Source organism: Bison bison, unplaced genomic scaffold (assembly GCF_000754665.1).
Source record: "Bison bison bison isolate TAMUID 2011002044 unplaced genomic scaffold, Bison_UMD1.0 scf7180017864180, whole genome shotgun sequence".
NCBI classification, from domain to species: Eukaryota; Metazoa; Chordata; class Mammalia; order Artiodactyla; family Bovidae; genus Bison; species Bison bison.
This window is the reverse complement of record NW_011494752.1, coordinates 1,541,299-1,558,947: the sequence shown is the minus strand read 5'-3', so window position 1 is coordinate 1,558,947 and position 17,649 is coordinate 1,541,299. Positions and strand designations below refer to the sequence as shown.

Below are 17,649 nucleotides of genomic sequence, written 5' to 3'. Positions count from 1 at the left end.
TCAGGGTTTCTCAAGCTCAGCACTGTGGACGTTGTAGACTACATGATTCCTAGTGTGGGGGCCTCCTGTGCACCATACGGTGTTAGCGGCATCCCTGGGCAGATGCCAGTAGCAACCCTCCCCGCCAGTCATGACAACCGGAAACTCTCCCGACACTGCCCAATGTCTCCTGATGGAAAAACTGCTCCCAATTGACACCCACTGGACTATTAGGACAGGGACTGAGGCCGTGACCAGACCTCCTGGCAGCCCCTCCTTTGTCTTCTAAGACGACGAGTGCAGGGTCTGGCTGTCACCATAGGGCCCGTTCAGGCAGGTCCTCAATGCACGCAAAACTCAACTTACCTCGCTTGTGACACAGTATGCTTGTCCAGAAGGCAGCTGCTCCCCTGCCCCAACATAGCGCATCTATGACTGGTATCTCTGTCTGCTGGACATCTGAAGTCAATGTTCTCATGTGCTTTTTTTTAATCCCTCCACTGTGCAATCCATATCTGAAGCTGACTCTAGGTTTTTCTCAGGACAACTGAATGAGCAGGTTTCTGCTGTTCTGGCTGTGTCCCCATCCAGAGGGCCACTGTGGGCCAGAGTCCAGGCAGGTGTCTCCAGGGCAGTGAGGGGTGGCACGGACCTCTCCTGGAGTGGGTAACAAGCTGCCCAGAGAAAGTCTTTTGGAAGCCCTTGGTCCCCTACCTTTCTCCATGGTGTAGTCAGCAAGGACACCTCTCAGAAGGAAGTGTGGAAGGGGTCTCATGAGAGGAACTCCTCTGCTCTCTTTCACCTCAGAAGTCTGGACCATCACGGGATGGATTGAGGCCCCACTGGAAAAAATGTTCTTCCTGTATCAAAGGAGACAACCCGGGACTCACAGGTCTGTTCATCTCCTAAAGACACTTCAGCTCACCCCTTCCCATGGTGGCCCAGCCCTGGAGAAAATCCAGCTGCACAGTGTTAAGTACATCAGCGGTGCCCGGGCACCAAGTGTTATTTCAAAATAAGGTTCTATGCTGAGACTATCCTTTCCAACCTGAATCAAAAATACACTGGCTAATTAAATAGAATGAAATAAGCCCATTTGCAGCAGCATGGATGGACCTAGAGATTGTCATACTGAGCGAAGTAAGTCAGACAGAGAAGGAGAAATAGCGTATAACACCCCCTATGAAGGACTGATGCTGAAACGGAAACTCCAGTACTTTGGCCACCTCATGCGAAGAGTTGACTCATTGGAAAAGACTCTGATGCTGGGAGGGATTGGGGGCAGGAGGACAAGGGGACGACAGAGGATGAGATGGATGGATGGCATCACCGACTCAATGGACATGGGTTTGGGTGAACTCCGGGCGTTGGTGATGGACAGGGAGGCCTCATGTGCTGCAATTCATGGAGTCACAAAGAGTTGGACACGACTGAGCGACTGAACTGAACTGAACTGATAGGTGGAATCTAAAAAGAAATGATACAAATGAACTTATTTACAAGACAGAAACAGACTCACAGACTTAGAGAATGAACTTACTGTTGCTGGTGGGGGGAAAGGATAGTTAGGGAGTTTGGGATGGACATGTCCACACTGCTATATTTAAAATGGATAACGGACGAGGACCTACTGTATAGCACATGGAACTCTGCTCAATGTTATGCGGCAGCCTGGATGGGAGGGGAGTTTATGGGAGAATGGATACAAGTGTATGTATGGCTGAGTCCCTTTGTGTTCACCTGGAACTATGACAATATTATTAATCAGTTTCTAAAAATTTACTGGGCTAAGTGTCAGGGAGCCTGGACTCCAGATTGAGCTCTGCCTCAAACTCTCTGGGCTCCAGAGTCCCAATCTGAACAGGAAGAGCCTGGACAACGTGAACTCAAGACCCTTCCATCTCAGGCAGTGTAGGTGTTGAGGAGTGTTTCCTATGGAGCCAGCCAAGAGTCATCTGGACATGTCTGTGACTCATTCACCAGCCACTGTCCCCTCTCTGTCACTGACCACAGAACAAAGGCAAGTTACAGAGGTTCAGCCCGTAACACAATTGGATTTTCTCTTCTTTGCAAGCCTGCATGGACCTCAGTCTCACTTTGCCTCCAGGTCTTCTCTATGCCTGTGAACATAACTGATGCCATCTCGGGCCCTTACAGTTCCTCATGTCCTTCTGCTGACCCTACCCAGGGCTGTAGTGGACACTAAATCACTTCTCTGTGGTCAAGGACTTTGTAGCTAATAGCTACTGTTTAATAATCATTTGAACCAGGTGACCTCAATGATGAAAACCTATTCCCAGCATCCATAAGACGTTACCCATTCATAAATCTTGACTTAGGCATGCCCATTCCGTCTCTGAGCACCTCCCCCCATGCCCTAAGTAAACTATAAAATTGTCCAATGGCCCCTCAGTGGTATGGAATATAGCTGCAGATGCTTCCAGATGGCTGTCAGCCCCATCCCACCCTGTGAGTAAGTTACCTTGTTATAAACTGATCCATTGATTACATGAAGCTGCCTGCCTCGTTTTTTGGTCTCAAAATGCCTTTTCAGTTTGGTAGGAACTTTTCCTTCCTGCCATTCTTCACCACCCCAAAACACCTGCAAACCAGGAGAGCACAACGGTGTGGCTTCCTCCCAGCCTCCCTTCACAGGCAGAGGCAACAACCCACCTCCCAGGATGGTAGCCAGAAGGGCCCATTCAGAGGTGCAGTGTCACCAGGACATCTGCCAGGCGTCCCAGCATGTCCAGGCTGAAGTGACATTGCTGGCTAACGAAGCCAACCGAGTCTTGGCTTCACAGAAGAAGGGAGTCAGGCTGAACAGCAGCAGTCCTGGGCCTGGGCTCAGCCAGACCATAGTTCAAGCTCCTTAATTCCTTTGAGCCTCCATTTTCCTAAAAGGTGAATGAAGCTCATAATGCCGTATTCACAGGATTGTGATAACTAAATTGAAACATGCTTGATACACAGGAATTCACTTCACAGATTTTAAGAGATAAAACTCTTCTTATATCCCATGTAGTCTGAGGCTCAGATGAACGCTATTTCCAGGGCACAAACCACTCACTCTGCTTTCATAGAATATTGATCAGAGGCCTAGCCCAGCTGTGCAAGGAAAGACAGCTGCCTAAAGAGGTTAGGGCTGAGGGAATTCCCTTGTGGTCCAATGGTTAGGACTCCATGCTTCCACTGCAAGGGGCAGGATTTCAATCCCTGGCGAGGGAACTGCAGATGCCCCACAGTGCATCCAAAAAAAGAAACTAAAGAGAGAGAGAGATTGTGGCTGAGACTGTGTCCAGAGCGACAGGAGCCCTATTCTGTGTCCAGGACTCTCTGGCCTCTGACCTTTACTCTGTGTGCTGTATTTAGTTGCTTGTTGTGTCCGACTCTTTGTGACCCCATGGACTGTATGTAGTCCACCAGGCTTCTCTGTCCATGGGGCTTCTCCAGGCAAGAACACTGGAGTGGGTTGCCATGCCCTCCTCCTGGGATCTTACCAACCCAGGGGTCGAACCCAGGTCTCCCTCATTGCAGGTAGATTCTTTACCATCTGAGGCACCAGGGAAGCCAAAAAACACTGGAGTGGGTAGCCTGTCCCTTCTCCAGGGGATCTTCCCAACCCAGAGACTCGAACCAAGGTCTCCTGCATTGCAGGCAGATTCTTTACGAGCTGAGCTACCAGGGAACCTCTACTCTAGAAACTCCTAAAAGCCCCCTGACCCACTACTGCAGGCACAATGCCAGCTTGGGGGCTACAGAGCTGACAGGATGCTCCCTGACCACCATGACCCTAGTCTGGGGGGCAAGGGGAAGAGGGAAGATGCTGCTGTGGGAACAGAAAACACCTCCACTTTCCCCAAGCCCACCTTGGACAGCACCAAGTTCAAAACCAATGGTTGAGTTGTGGCTCCTTCTCTGGTGAGAAGAGATCTCCACCCTCAAATGAGCCTCCATTTGGAAGCTAAGGTTCTCTGTGGGCAGAGACCCAAGAAATCAAGCCTGAGTCTCCTCTACCCAGCTCTGACCTGTCCCTCTGACGGAGAAGGCACCACCTGTCACAGTGTGCCCAAGGACCCCTGCTCCTCTGAGCTGGTGTCAGAAGTGCCAGGGCCCGCAATGCTCCAGCGGCAATATCGGAAGCAGAACAGTGGACCACGTGGACAGCCAGCTCACTGGGCAGCACGGGGGAGTGAGAGCATTCAGAAAGCCCAGTGACTGTCTTTCTTAGAGTGTCCTGGTGGCCTCGGCTTCATCCTCCTGGTTTTCTCCTGCTCCCTATCCCATCTTTGGCATCCAGACACGCAAGTCCTACAAATTTCCCACCATAAGAAGCATCTAAAACAGGCTGTCCCGGTCTGTGTGTTCACCTCTTTAGACCCCTACCCAGAACCCACCCAGAAACAGGGACACCCCCACTGATCTCATCCCCCTCAACACAAGTGCTTTTTCCTTGGAACAAAAAATTTGTTCCAGGGACCAAGTACTCAGGATTCCTGGCTCCTCCCTGAAAAGCAGGGTGACTATATATTCTGTGTCAAGTAACTACATCAAAAGCTCCTGCCAAATCTGCCGCCAGCTGATGTTAGATTCTAGTACAGACAGGCAGGGACAGGTCCACAAAGCTGGAGGAAGCATTATGAGAGAGGCGGGGAAAACCTTCAATTATGACATTTTGAGCCACCAATTTAATTTGTCCAAAGAATCAGAGAAAGGTCTTGCCTCTTAGGTTTTGATGGTGGAAGACTCAGGGCAGTTAGCAAGTCTGCTGAGGGTAGGGTGGCTAGATTCAGCAAATAAAAATACATGCAACAGTTAAGACATGCTTATACTAAAACATTATTCATGTGTATTTACAATTCCAGTTTAACTAGGCGTCCTGCATTTTCTCTGGTAATCCTCCATAAGGAAGCATCATTGGTGGAGAACTTTGGCCCAACAAAACACAGCTGTCCCTTCCCTCCTCCCCCTGTGACTTGTCACCATGACTGGCTGGTCTCAGGAACAGACATATCCAGCTTCCCCTGGAAAATCATGACTTTCTCTCCTTTGTACCCCAGTCTCAGTGGCTGCCATTTTTGCCTTCACCAGCCTGGTGAGCAGGACTCAGAAGAGGAGAGCTATGGTGTCTTTTCTCCCTCGTGGCCACCTCAGTGACATTCCACCTGATGGCAACTGCCTTCAGCCAGCTGACTCAGACCTTCCTCAGCAAGATTTGGCAAGTCCCTCTCTGCTCAGTCCCTCTCTAAGATCAGTTCCTGCTCCCCCAGCCTGTGCCCCAAACTTGTACATACCCCCTGCTGTCTCCAGGCCTCACCAGACTCAGGGCACACGATCAGTGACTATGGAGGTCATCCCCACCCCCTGGCCACCCCTCTCCAGGGCCCAGAGCCCGTGCTAGGGGCCTCAGGAGAGCAGGCGAGGTGACTCTTGGTTCCTCCCAGATTAGGGCTCTGCCAGGCTCCTGGGCACCCAACGTCCCAACATGCTGCTCTGTGAGTGATTCTGAATCCCCACTGGGCCAGGACCCAATCCTGTTACCAGGCCCAGAATCACCCTGGAACAGCCCCAGACACCCTCATCTCATACTCAGGGTCTTCTGTGGACCCTTAAGGCTGCCCCCCAAAACAGAGGGACATTAAGCACCCAAGGGGGTCTCAGGGATGCAGCTCTGCCCTCAGACTCCCTGCTGCCCAGCTGCCTCCCTAAGGGCTGGAGACTGGACAGGGTCTCATGTTGGAACTCGCATCTCACCCAAAATACAGAAGTACTTTCTCTTGCCCTGGAATATGGTTTTAACAATTGTCTAGGAATCTGCTCCAAATTGCTCTTGCCTTGCTCTCTGAGCCTCCCTGACCCCGATCTTAAGCCATACCTCTCCAGTTCTCTCACACCAAGCTCTGCCTTCCGCATCCTAGGCTGCTTCCATCTTGCCCACGGGCCAGCTCTTCTTGCATGGCCGCACTGGCTGACCGCTCCTGTCCAGAAGAGTCCAGAGTCTCTTGCTCAAATCCACTCAGTCCCTAACTCCCCCCACCCAGCTTTTATGGAGAATTCCAGAGCTGTCACTGCTCTCCCTGAAGTCCTTGGAGAATCTGTGGTTTGTGGGAGACACAGGGCCAGACCCAATGGGAGAGATGCTGGTACCGCAGTCTCCTGCGTCCCCTTGATTCAGATACCACTTAACTGGACCACAAAGCAAATTCCTCAAACACCCTGTTTGATTGGATTCCAGCGTCTGCATTTACAGGGGCTGATGTACAGCCGGCCTCACTCTCTTCCTGCTAACAGCGTGTCTGCAAAACAGACTATGGGCTCCAGGCAGTAATTAACCAAGCTTTATACTGGGGGTTCTACTTTCAAACTCATCTGAGATCCTCAGATGAAAGAAGCCACAGAGTTATTATGGTTGTTCATAAAAATGGGCCAGAAGAGTGAATATCAGCTCTTTGCCAACTCCCCCGAACCCTCCCCCCACCAACAGGTGCCCACCCACCTGATCCTTCCCAAGCTCTGCAGGAGGATGGAAAAGTCTGATGTGTGCTCAGCAATTTGAGAGCCCCTCCCCCAAGACAAGCTGCTCAGAGTGATGCATCCTGCATACCCTTCTCCACTCCAGCCCTCAACAGCCCTAGGAACACCTTCCAGCAGGCGGCAGGTCCCAGCCATCCTGAGATGCACTGACCCAGGCCAGAAGGAAAGAAGGGACCAGTCATTGACATGGGGAAGCTGGGACAGTGCATCATCACAGTCCCACAGCCCTCCTATGACATCTCTTCTCCCACTTTCCTCAAGTGAGACTCCCCTTGCTAGGAAGCCCTGGATACCCTCATCTCACATTCAGAGTCTTCTGTGGAGCCTCAAGGCTACCCTCCCAAACAGAGGGACAACGGGCATCCAAGGGTCTCGGGGCTGCAGCTCTGCCCTCAGCCATGCCCTGCTGGCCAACTGCTCCACGAAGGGTAGAGAATGGATAGGGTCTCATGCTGGGATCAGGCCAAGTGCCCTGACCCTCCACTCTGTGTCCCAGCCAGTGGCCAAAGTGGCATGACCAGCTTTCTGGAGTGAGCCTGCCCCCTACAGGGCCCAGGCAGGATGCACAACCCCATTAGGGAGTGTGAGGTATTAGGGAGGGCAGAAGTGCACTGGTCCCTCCACCCAGGGCAGAGCCTTTGGGAGAGGGAGGCACCTCTCGCTGGGGATGTGACTGTACAGCCTAGAGTCATGCAGCAATTAGCCACCTTTGTGCATCACTGCCATGGGGAGGTGCATCCTTTCTGAGCTCTGAGGCACTGGGATGCCACGGGCACGTTCCACGGGACATCTTTGACCCCTAAGTGTTGGGGCTTAGGTGAGAGTTTGGCTTCTGCCCCAGATTCCAGACCTGAGTGCTTGACTTTAACAAAGGGTCACCCATGGTCTCAGAAAGCATGTTGGAACATGGATCCCAGATACCCTGCTGAGTAGGTCCCTTAACCAGTCTGAGCCTCAGTCTTCAGATGTATAAAATGGGCACAATTGGGCCAACTCGGGTTTTTGTAAAGATGAAACAAAATAAAGGTTAAAAAGGTGCCTTAGACAAATGCTGGACACGTTATTACTTTCTCCTTTATTAGCATCCTCTCTGTTTTGGCATCTTTTGTATTAACTGTGTTCACTCCCAATCACTGACACAGAGGTTAGTCAGGCTCCATGGATAGGGCAGTTCCTCACAGCCACAGCTCTGGGAAGCAGGGTGTGAGCCTGGGGGAGCGATGGGGCAGGTGGGCACCTGGCCAATCCCTGGAAGGGGCAGTATCGACCAAGCAGACCTGATAAAACTGACCTCCCTTGAGTGGTCACCCCATGCAAATGACTGAGGGGATGAAATGAGTCCTGGATACAAAGAGCAGATTGCCCTCCCCTCCCCCAAGCCTCTCCCACATCTCAGTGGTAAAGAATCTGCCTGCCAACGCAGGAAGATGTAAGAGACGCAGGTTCGATCCCTGGGTCAGGAATCCCCTAGAGGAAGGCACAGCAAATCTTTCCACTATTCTTGCCTGGAGAATCCCCATAGACAGAGGAGCCTGGCGGGTTACAGTCCATAGGGTCACACAGACTCAGACACGACTAAAGGGACTTAGCACACTTACACCCCCAAGCCTCTCCCACATCTCAGGCCAGAGCCCTGGGGTGACTATTCCTGTCCAGCTCAGGAAGGCAACACCCCTCCGCCTCCCTTCACGCCCCCTCCATTCAAGCCCCCTCCCCCGACCTGCCTCTCAGCTTCCTCAGGATTTCTGATTGGCCACAGAGTTCCTTGGATGGAGCCCAGCTTCTCAATCTCCTCCCTGGGGTCTGGATGAAAGGGTCAGGCCAGAGCCCCTGCCAGGCCCAGCATCCAGCTCAGTTCACTGTTTCACATGGACAACTAACCCCACACCCCACCAGACCACCCAGCACTGGCTCAGAAAAGGAAGAGGCTGCCCCCAGACATCCTTGGTCTGGGTCTCGGGGAGAGGGGCTGCTCCAAGCCCAGCAAACCTGGGATATGGACCCCAGGGGCCCCTGCACCAGCGACGGGGCTCAGCTCTGAGCATCTCCTCTGGTCCAAGCCCCTTCCTCATGCCTGCAGGACAGAGTGCTTGCCTACCTCTTTATTTCCCAGAGCCTATCTTCATTCAGCTCTCATTCCTCCATCCAACACATTTACTGAGCTCCTATAACATCCTAGTTAGGAGAAGGAGGAGGATGAAACCATCCCTGCCCTGAAGGGAAGAGGATGACAAAGCTTAATTTATTGACCACTTACTACTTACCGGGACTGTTCTGAGCATTTGAATTTCATAACTTCCGAGGGAGGTGGCACTGAGCAGGGAGGAAAGTGAGCCCACAGGGGTAAGTGGCTTGGCCAGGGTTCCACATGGAGCCGGCGACAGTCAGGACGCCTGCCAGGGGAGCGTGGCTCCAGAGCCTGTGGACGTCACAGCCTGCTCTCCTGAAAGGACCGTGATGGCCATCAGTCCAGGGAGCCTTGGGGATACACCCAGGAGGCTGGTAGTGGTGGGGAAAGAGCGGAGATCTGTGGCAGAAGCTGAACCCTGAACTAAGCTTTGAAGATGGAAATAATTTACTGCTGCGGGCGTCACCTCCTTCTGCCTGTCAGTCTGTGAACTCCCTAAAGACAGAGGCTGCCTTTGTGTGCATCTTTCTCTCTGCTGGATCCAGTATAGCATCTGGTACATGGTGCACTTCATAAACAGCTGCTGATGAAATAAATTAACAAAAAAAAGTAGCCGAGTTTTGGGAGTGGAGGTCATGTCCTCTTCCTCTTTGGTGTCTGAGCTCCTAGGACAGCTCTGGGCGTGTGGAAGAGAACGGAACCACACCTCATTCCACAGTGGGGGTGGGATCTGGGATGAGTGGACGGCCACAGCTTTCCCCTAGCTTAGCGAGCTGGGCGGGTCACCTCTGAGTGACCACTGCGGACTAAACCAACTGCCCGGAGCTCAGACAGGCTCGGGGTGAAGGAGGAGGAAGAAGCTGATGAATGAGAGCAGTGACTATAGGAGGAGAGGACGCAGAGGGAGAAAATGAAGAGGGAGCAGAGAACGGGCAGTTGGCAAGAGTGCCGAGCACCCGTACCTTCTGGCCTACAACCTCACGACAAAACTCAGACGGCATCTAAGAGGCATTCCCCCAGTTCATTCACTGGTGTCTCCCTTCAGTAAGCATTGGCCAAGCCCCAGCAGTTGGCTGGACACAGCCCTGCCCCCTCGGCACATGCGGTCAACAGTCAACTCTGGGGCAGGGTGGAGGGGGACGCAGATGTCCAAACACCCGAGTACACCCCACTCTCTCCCTGCACCACAGAGGAGGGGGTGGCCATCTCCGTCGGAATGTTGAATAAAAAACCTGGTCATGTCATGCTAAGTCACTTCAGTCGTGTCTGACTCTTTGCGACCCTATCGACTGTAGCCCACCAGGCTCCTCTGTCCATGGGATTTCCCACTCCAGTGGGTTGCCATGCTCTTCTCCAGGGGATCTTCCTGACCCAGGGATGGAATCCACGTCTCTTATGTCTCCTACACTGGCAAGGGGGTTCTTTACCGCTAGGGCCACCTGATCTCCAATAATAAAGAACAGAAGTGGAAGATCAGATTAGACCGAGATTCCTCACTGAACAAGGGCCTGAGAGGTCCAGCCACATGGCTGGGTCACTGAGAGCAGTTTGGAGTGGCAGGACCTCCAGGTGGACAAGGGGGAGGCTAGTGTGGATTTCAAGGTCAGAGAGAGGCCAGAAGAGGCCAGAGCCAGGTGACCTCTTGGCTGGTGAAGAGTCTGGCTTTCCTCAGTGACCCATGGGCAGCTCTTGCAGCATCTCTAAACCAGGAGGGCTTTTCATTTCCAGCAATCGCCCCAGCTGGTGTATGGAGCATGGATGAAGGGGGAGCTGAAACCAGAGGCAGGGAGGCCATAGCAACCTGCCCAGCAAGTTAAGACTAGACAGGTGATGAGGACATTACAAGTAAAGCAGGGATGGACTTGTGAAGGAGGTGAAGGAAAGAGGGAACCAAGACAACTCCCGGGCCCATGGTTTGGGTCCCTGGGTCCTCTGAGATGGAGGAGCAGGAAGGCCCAGAACTGGGAGAAGGAGGGGTGCTCCTTCACCAAGTGCATCCAAGGAGGTGGTGGCCAACTCACTTGGGCATGTGAGACGGGAACAGAGAAGAGGGGCCTCTGGAGAGTCAGCAGGACACACTGTGACTGCGGACGTGCTCCAGATGCCCCACGGGGCAGAGGGGTGAAGAAGAAAAAGAGAAAAGCGCCTACATCAGAACCCAGGAGACCAGTCCCAGTAAGGAGTTAAGGGGAGCCAGTGGAGGCTGCTTATCTGAGCCGGGACATCCAGAGAAGCAGGGGGAGGAGGTCAGTATCAGCACGGTCTGAGGTCCCTCCTTGAGTTGTGCAGCGGGTCACTTAGTGACTTGGAATGGTAGGAACTTGGGGTGAGCCAAGGGGTGGAGGGACTGCAGGCCTGGGCACCCATTATCTCAAAGGAAGCTCTCTCTGTGGGAAGCAGGGAGGCAGTGTTTGGAGCTGGAGTGCTTGTCCTCAGCCTCCTTCTCCCTACATCAGCCCTAGCCCCTTGCACCCTGCCCCAAACCCTGCATACTTCTTTCCTGCATCACGCCATCACCTGACCGTACTAGAACCCCATCACTTCCTTATTACCGGATGTCCTCTAGGGTACCGAACTGGCCCGAGTACCCCTGCAAGTCCACATTTACAGACTGCCATCATCCATGAGCCACCTGTGTCCCTGTGTTTGTCAGCCCGGGTGCCTTGTGTCCTTCCCAGCTCAGAGCTCTCTGGGCCGAGCCTTCTCAGGGTGGGCCACTCGGCCGGACCACACCTGCCCCCCAACCCCCACCATCCCCAGCCAGGGTCTTGGCAGGCGCCACCCCCAGAAACCAGGCCAGAGTCAAAAATACGTTTGCAAGAAGCTGGGAAATTTTATTGAATTAGCTTTTCTTTTCAGTGGAGAAGCTGAGGAATCAGAAAGGAGCCAGGTCAGGGAGAAGAGCAAGCAGACCTGGGGGGTGGGGGCAGGGCAGGGCAGGGCAGGGCAGGGCAGGGAGCGGCCACCCTCGGAAGAGGGGTGGCCGGGCGCAGAGTGGCCGAGGCCCCTTGCAGTGCCTCCCTCGATCCTGCAGGGAGCCAGCAGCTCTCTCCTCCTCTGGGTGCTGAAGACAGAGGGAGGGACCACCTGGCAGATTTAAGGCCTACTTTCTGGAACCCGGCGACTGGAGTTGCCGCCGGAGTTTCCTGGAAAAGGAAGGAGGCAAAAGACCTTCAGGCTGGAGGAGACCCACCTCAGGCCAGCCTGGGCCCCCCCAGGAGGACCCCAAACCCCGAGTAGGTCAGGTCGGGGGGTAGGTGATGGGCATTCTGTGTTACTGTCTGAGCCCCATGCATCTGCGGGGCAGCAAGGAAAACGGAGGAGCAGGTGACCACTGCTGCTCCAGCCCCATCCCGCTCCCTACACGGGGGAGCCCAGCCCTGCCTCCTGCCTCCCCCCCACCCCCACCCCAGGCCAATGAATAGGAGCCTGATCGCCTCTGCCACTGGGTTGTTTTCTTACCTCCTGTGGTGAAACCGATCAACCTGGGAGAGAGGAGAGAGGCAGCCATGAACGGAAGGCAACCAAGAGCAGCTGCTTACCTGTCCTCAGCTGGAGCCACTCAGGAGCCCTTGGAGCCCCTGAGTTGGGCTCTTTTCTCAGCTGTGCCCCCAGCCCACAGGGCAGCAACATCAGGTGAACCCAGACCTGTCCTGTCTGTCTGTCTGTCTGTGAAGCCTCAGAAGATGCTGTTGAGCATTTGCTGGGAGTTTTGTCCTCTTTTTGTTTCACTGGACCCTCTACCCTTCCCTTGAGCCTACAAGGATGGCCTGGCCCCTGCAAACAGTCTGAAGGCAGTTCAATCTCTAGTTTAATAGCTTTGTTGGGCTGTCCTGAATCCAAGCTCATATTTTCTTCATGGTCCCTAACCCTGCCAAGTCTAATCCAGAGGCCCAGATGAGAAGGTTAAAAGAAATGCCCCCACAGTCTGATGCCAGAAGACAAGGAAAAAGCTCTGGTCCTGGATTTTGGTCCAAGCTGTTAAAGTGCAGACAGATGCCCTCCCCTCCCAGACATGATCCCTAAGACCCTGCCTGCTCTGAAAGCACAGAGTTCCCCAGTCCCTTTCCTGTGGGACCTACTTGGAGTCCTGGCCCTCTAGCAGGCTGCGGTAGGTGGCGATCTCCTGCTCCAGTCGCGTCTTGATGTCCAGCAGCATCTTGTACTCCTGGTTCTGGCACTCCATCTCACTGCGGAGCTCGCTCAGCTGGGCCTCAATGCTGCTAATGAGACCCTGGATCTGCTGCAGCTGCAGGGCGTAGCGGCACTCCGTCTCCGCCAGCGTGCTCTCCAGCCCGGCTTTCTGGTGGGACAGCAGAGGAGAAGGTCTGAGGGATGCCAGGCCTGGGGGAGGGGCCTCGAGGGGGCAGCCACAAGGCAGAGGGCAGCCGGTGTACCATGCTCAGCTGAGACTGCAGCTCAATCTCCAGGCCCTGGAGTGTGCGCCTGAGCTCGGTGATCTCTGTCTTGCTGGTCTGGATCAAGGCCGTGCTGGAAGTCACCTCCTTGTTCAGCTCGGCACTCTGGAATTCAAGCAGGACAGAGGTGACGGAGGAGCCCAGCTGGATGGCCCAGGCACCCTCTGGCTCGGCCGGGGGAGACAGCCAGGTACCTTGCTGTGGAACCATTCCTCAGCATCCCGGCGGTTCTTCTCTGCCATGGCCTCGTACTGCTCCCTCATCTCTGCCAGCACACGGGTCAGGTCAATGCCCGGGGTGGCATCCATCTCCACGTTGACCTGGCCGACCATCTGTTTGCTGAACTCCTTCATCTCCTGTGGGGATGGGAAAGGAAGACATGTGAAATTCCTCAGCCTGCCTTTCCTCGGCTCTGAATGCTACCAGAATGTTCCAGAAAGTGCTTCAAGGTTCCACTGTGGAGGGCTGAGTCTGACCTCAGCAGAGGGCTCCCCGTTCTTACTGGAGGTAATTCAGCCACAGCAGGCCCAGCTCCCCCCTCTCACCTCCTCATGGTTCTTCTTCAGGTAGGCCAGCTCCTCATTCAGGCTCTCAATCTGCATCTCCAGGTCTGTCTTGGTCAGGGTCAGCTCATCCAGCACCCTGCGCAGGCCATTGATGTCGGCCTCCACGCTCTGGCGCAGGGTCAGCTCGTTCTCATACCTAATATTTTTTTTAATGAAAAACAACACAGAAATGGTATTAGGAATTGAAGGTTTTGAGCAGAAGCCACACATTGCCCTTGCTTGGCTCTGCAATAAACCTTTCTCTGCTCAAATTTAAAAAAAGAAAGAAAGAAAGAAAGAAACAGAGAGAGAGAGAAAGGGAAAGAAGTGAAATTGGAGACACCCCTACCCTCCTCTGAACTCTGCTCCTTCCCCAAGACCTTCACTCCTGGGATGCTAGGATTACACTGATCAGAGGAACATTTGTCTAAAACAAGAACTGCTGAGTAAGCGGAAGGAGGGAAATAAAACTCACTTGAGCCTGAAGTCGTCGGCAGCCAGCCGGGCATTGTCAATCTCCAGGATGATCCGGTTGTTGTCAATGGTGGCCGCCAAGATCTGCAAAATACAGAAAGTGACCACTGGAGGGTCCACGAGCTCGGGGAGGAGGACTGAGAAAACATGGACTGGATGGGTGGCTGTGCAGCTCTGCCTGCTCCCTGTCCCTGCGAGCTGGGACAAGGCACTTCTCTTTGGGCCTCGGTTCCTCTCTGTAAAGTGAGGGATGAGATAGGTCCCCCTAGATTGTTCTGTCACTCCGGCGTTCTGTGTCTGGTCATGGTGATCTGTATGTGCATTGCAGGGGAGCGACCCCAACAAGGATGTCTGTGGTTAGTCATGTCTCCACAGCCTCACACTAGCAATCTGATAAAGTCACAGTCTTGAGCCCCTTCCTTCCCCTTAAGATCAGGAGAGGGGACTTTCCTGGTGGTCCAGTGGTTAGGACTCCGAGTTCCCAGGTGAAGTTGGGTTCAATCCCTGGTCAGGGAATTGGATCCCATAAGTCACAATTTTAAAATCCCCTGTGCTGCAACTGGGACCTGCATAGCCTAATTAATTAACTAATTTTTAAAGATCAGGAAAGAATCCGCCTCGCTCCCTACAGTTCATAACTTCACTGGAGCTGGCCTCCCCACTGAGCAGAGTGGAATTTCAATAAATATCCACATCCATTTGAATTTCCTGTCTCAACTTTTGTGTTCCAAAGCACTTAAAATCCACCCCACATAGCTGGGACCCAGCCCAGGCAGGTGGATTTCTGTTCCAACAAGCTGGCCTCACAGAGTGAGAGAACCTCAGCATAGCACTGCCTGCATCTCCCCCACCTGGTTGAGGCCAGTTAAGAACACTAGTTTAAAGGGGGGCCCTACAAAACAAACCAGTGTTCCTAGACCAATGAATGAACATGTATTCCTTTCTCTGTTGATTTTATCCATTCTTAGTGGCTTTTAAAGCTGTCACGGTTTCCAAATAACCCAGTGGGTTAGGATTATAGAGATCAAGTCACTAACAACATAACTGTTTGGAAAGCAGTAAAAACAAACAAACAAAAAAAAATGTTGGCATGAGTAAGAACAATAAAAATGAATAATGAGAGAAAACTCGTAGCATGAGAAAGACCATCTGGAGTAGAGATGCTTGATAGGCAGTAAAAGCCTAGATTTTCACCCAAAGGAAGGGTAAGAACTCCATCTATACTGCATCTGCTGGTCCCTGGGGACCCTGCATTTCCTGGCCATCGAGTCTCTGCCCTGCTCGCAGGAGAACCCTGCTCAACCTACAAGGGCTCACCTTGTCCCGGAGTTCATCAATGGTCTTGAAGTAGGGACTGTAGTCACGCTCCGGGCTGGTTGGGGTCTGCTTCAGGTGCCAGTCACGGATCTTCACCTCCAGGTCGGCATTGGCCTCCTCCAGGGCACGAACCTTCTCCAGGTAGGAGGCCAGGCGGTCGTTGAGATTCTGCATGGTGATCTTCTCATTGCCAGAGAGGAGGCCGCCATCTCCACCGCCGAAGTCACCGAAGCCTCCACCAAAACCCCCACCAAAGCCACCTCCGAAGCCACCTCCGAAGCTGCCTCCGAAGCCACCCCCATAGCCACTACCGGCCCCTCCACCGAAGCCGCAGCTCACACCACCCCCAAAGCCCCCAGCAGATCCCCCAGAGACAAACCGGGTTGAGCAGGTAGAAATACTGCGACCTCCTCCGAGCTGGCAAGAGCCACCCCCGAAGCCACCTCCATAGCTGGCGGAGGAACTCTGCAGGCGGCAGCTCATGGTGAGAGTGAGATGGGCAGAGAGCAGGTGAGGCAGGAGCTTGGCTTGGTCTGGCCGAGGACTGTGGTTCTCCTCTGGAGTGGATGCCTTTTATACACCTTCCAAGGGGTTGGACGATGGCCCTATCTTCTCTCCTCCCTTCCCCACCCTCTGACTGGTGCCAACTGCACCTATGTTTCCCACAAGCCCAGTTACCTCCGTTCTCCAGGGTGGGTTGTGCCTCTGGGGGAAGGGGCCTTTTTTTTTTTTTTTTAATCCTTAACAAAAGGGATGATTCAGAGGGAACAGTGTTCTCCTTGAGACTACCCTTTGACAACTGAATTCTGTCTCACCTCTCCACTTAGGGAACTCACTCCCATCGGCCCCACCCAATGTTAGAACGGGGACTGAGCTGCACCTGCCTGCCAGGGAGCCTCTGCAGAGGGAAGGAAGCTGCAAAGTAGCCCTCTGCCTCCCTTCGTCCTATTTCTAAAAAGTCTGACTGAGATGCTCTGTGTGCTTCTCGGCACTTCATCTACTCCATTGCTCCTAGCAACAATGATAAACTTTGCTTGGTCCTGTAGAATCAATGACCTTGAAGGTGTTTGGGCTGAGAAAAAAAAGTGGCCCCAAGACCATCAGATAAAGTCACAGTGGCAAGGAACCTTAGGGACCATCTGACACAGCTAGGGAAAGGGAGGCATAGAAAGAGCAAGGGGACCCACACGTGGTAAGAGCTAACACCCTCAGATCACTTGCCATATGCAAGCGCTGGGCTATGAATTTTATGGCGACTGCCTTGTTTAAGGGGCTTCCCTGGTGGCTCAGTGGTAAAGGATCCATTCTCCTGCCAATGCAGGAGACTTGTGTTCAATCCCTGGGTGGGGAAGATCCCCTGGAGAAGGAGATGGCAACCCACTCTAGTATTCTTGCCTGGGAAATCCCATGGACAGAGGAGCCTCCTCGGCTACAGTCCATGGGTTCTCAAAGAATCAGACATGACTTAGCAACTAAGCATGCACACCTTGTTTAATCTTTGCAGTGGCCCAGGAAAGTTGACCCTACTATTATCCCCATTTTACAGAGAAGGAAACTAAGCCTTCAGGGCAGAGTCAGGACTGAAACCCAAGTCTGGATCTGTTTGACACTAGGCTCATTCTTTTTTATTTTTTTCATTTTTTTAATTTAATTAATTAATTTATTTTAATTGGAGGCTAATTACTTTACAATATTGTAGTGGGTTTTGCCATACATTGACCTGAATCAGACTAGGCTCATTCTTTAGGCATATTTTTTCCTACAGCAAAATAGACAAATTATAAGCATCCGGCTTAATGTGGGATCTAGTTGTGGGGATCTTAATGTGGGATCCCCAGCTATGAAACTTTAAGCTACCACTCAGAACATTTCCAGCTCCCTATAAATCTCATTGTACCTTTTCCTGGTCAATTGCCATCCATATCCCCCATTCCCCTAATATAACAATAATTCCAACTCCATTACCATAGATCAATCTAGAGGTTCTCAGCCAGGGGCTATTTTGCTTCCCAAGGGACATTTCATAGTGTCTGGAGACATTTTGTTCGTCACACCAAAGGGATACTATTGGTATCTGGAGGACAGAGACCAGAGATACCGCTGAATACCCTACAGTGCACAGGACAGCCCCTGCCACCAAGAATCCTCCAGCCCAGAAGGTCAATTGTGTCCAGGTTGAGAAGCCCTAGGTCAGCCTGATCCATGGATTTAATGATTTCATTATAGCAGCAGCCTCAGAGGCATAGCCAGTTCC

At 52.9% G+C, this 17,649-nt stretch overlaps 1 protein-coding gene across 1 annotated transcript; it reads right to left on the bottom strand.

Moving 5' to 3' along the window:
- Positions 1-12,719: 12,719 nt before the first annotated feature.
- On the bottom strand, positions 12,720-15,878 carry LOC104990467 (keratin, type I cytoskeletal 13). Its single transcript, XM_010842549.1, has 6 exons — positions 15,396-15,878; positions 14,080-14,162; positions 13,605-13,761; positions 13,254-13,415; positions 13,039-13,164; positions 12,720-12,944 (listed from the first exon to the last, which is right to left on the bottom strand). Exons 1-6 carry the CDS (start codon positions 15,876-15,878, stop codon positions 12,720-12,722), a joined length of 1,236 nt encoding a protein of 411 aa, XP_010840851.1.
- Positions 15,879-17,649: the final 1,771 nt, after the last annotated feature.

Coding starts and splice junctions, on each gene's coding strand:
- LOC104990467 (XM_010842549.1), bottom strand. CDS start 15,878: ATGAGCTGCCGCCTGCAGAGTTCCTCCGCCAGCTATGGAGGTGGCTTC. Junction 13,762..14,079: donor GCCGACGACTTCAGGCTCAA/GTGAGTTTTATT, acceptor AAAAAATATTAG/GTATGAGAACGAGCTGACCC. Junction 13,165..13,253: donor AGGAATGGTTCCACAGCAAG/GTACCTGGCTGT, acceptor CTTGAATTCCAG/AGTGCCGAGCTGAACAAGGA.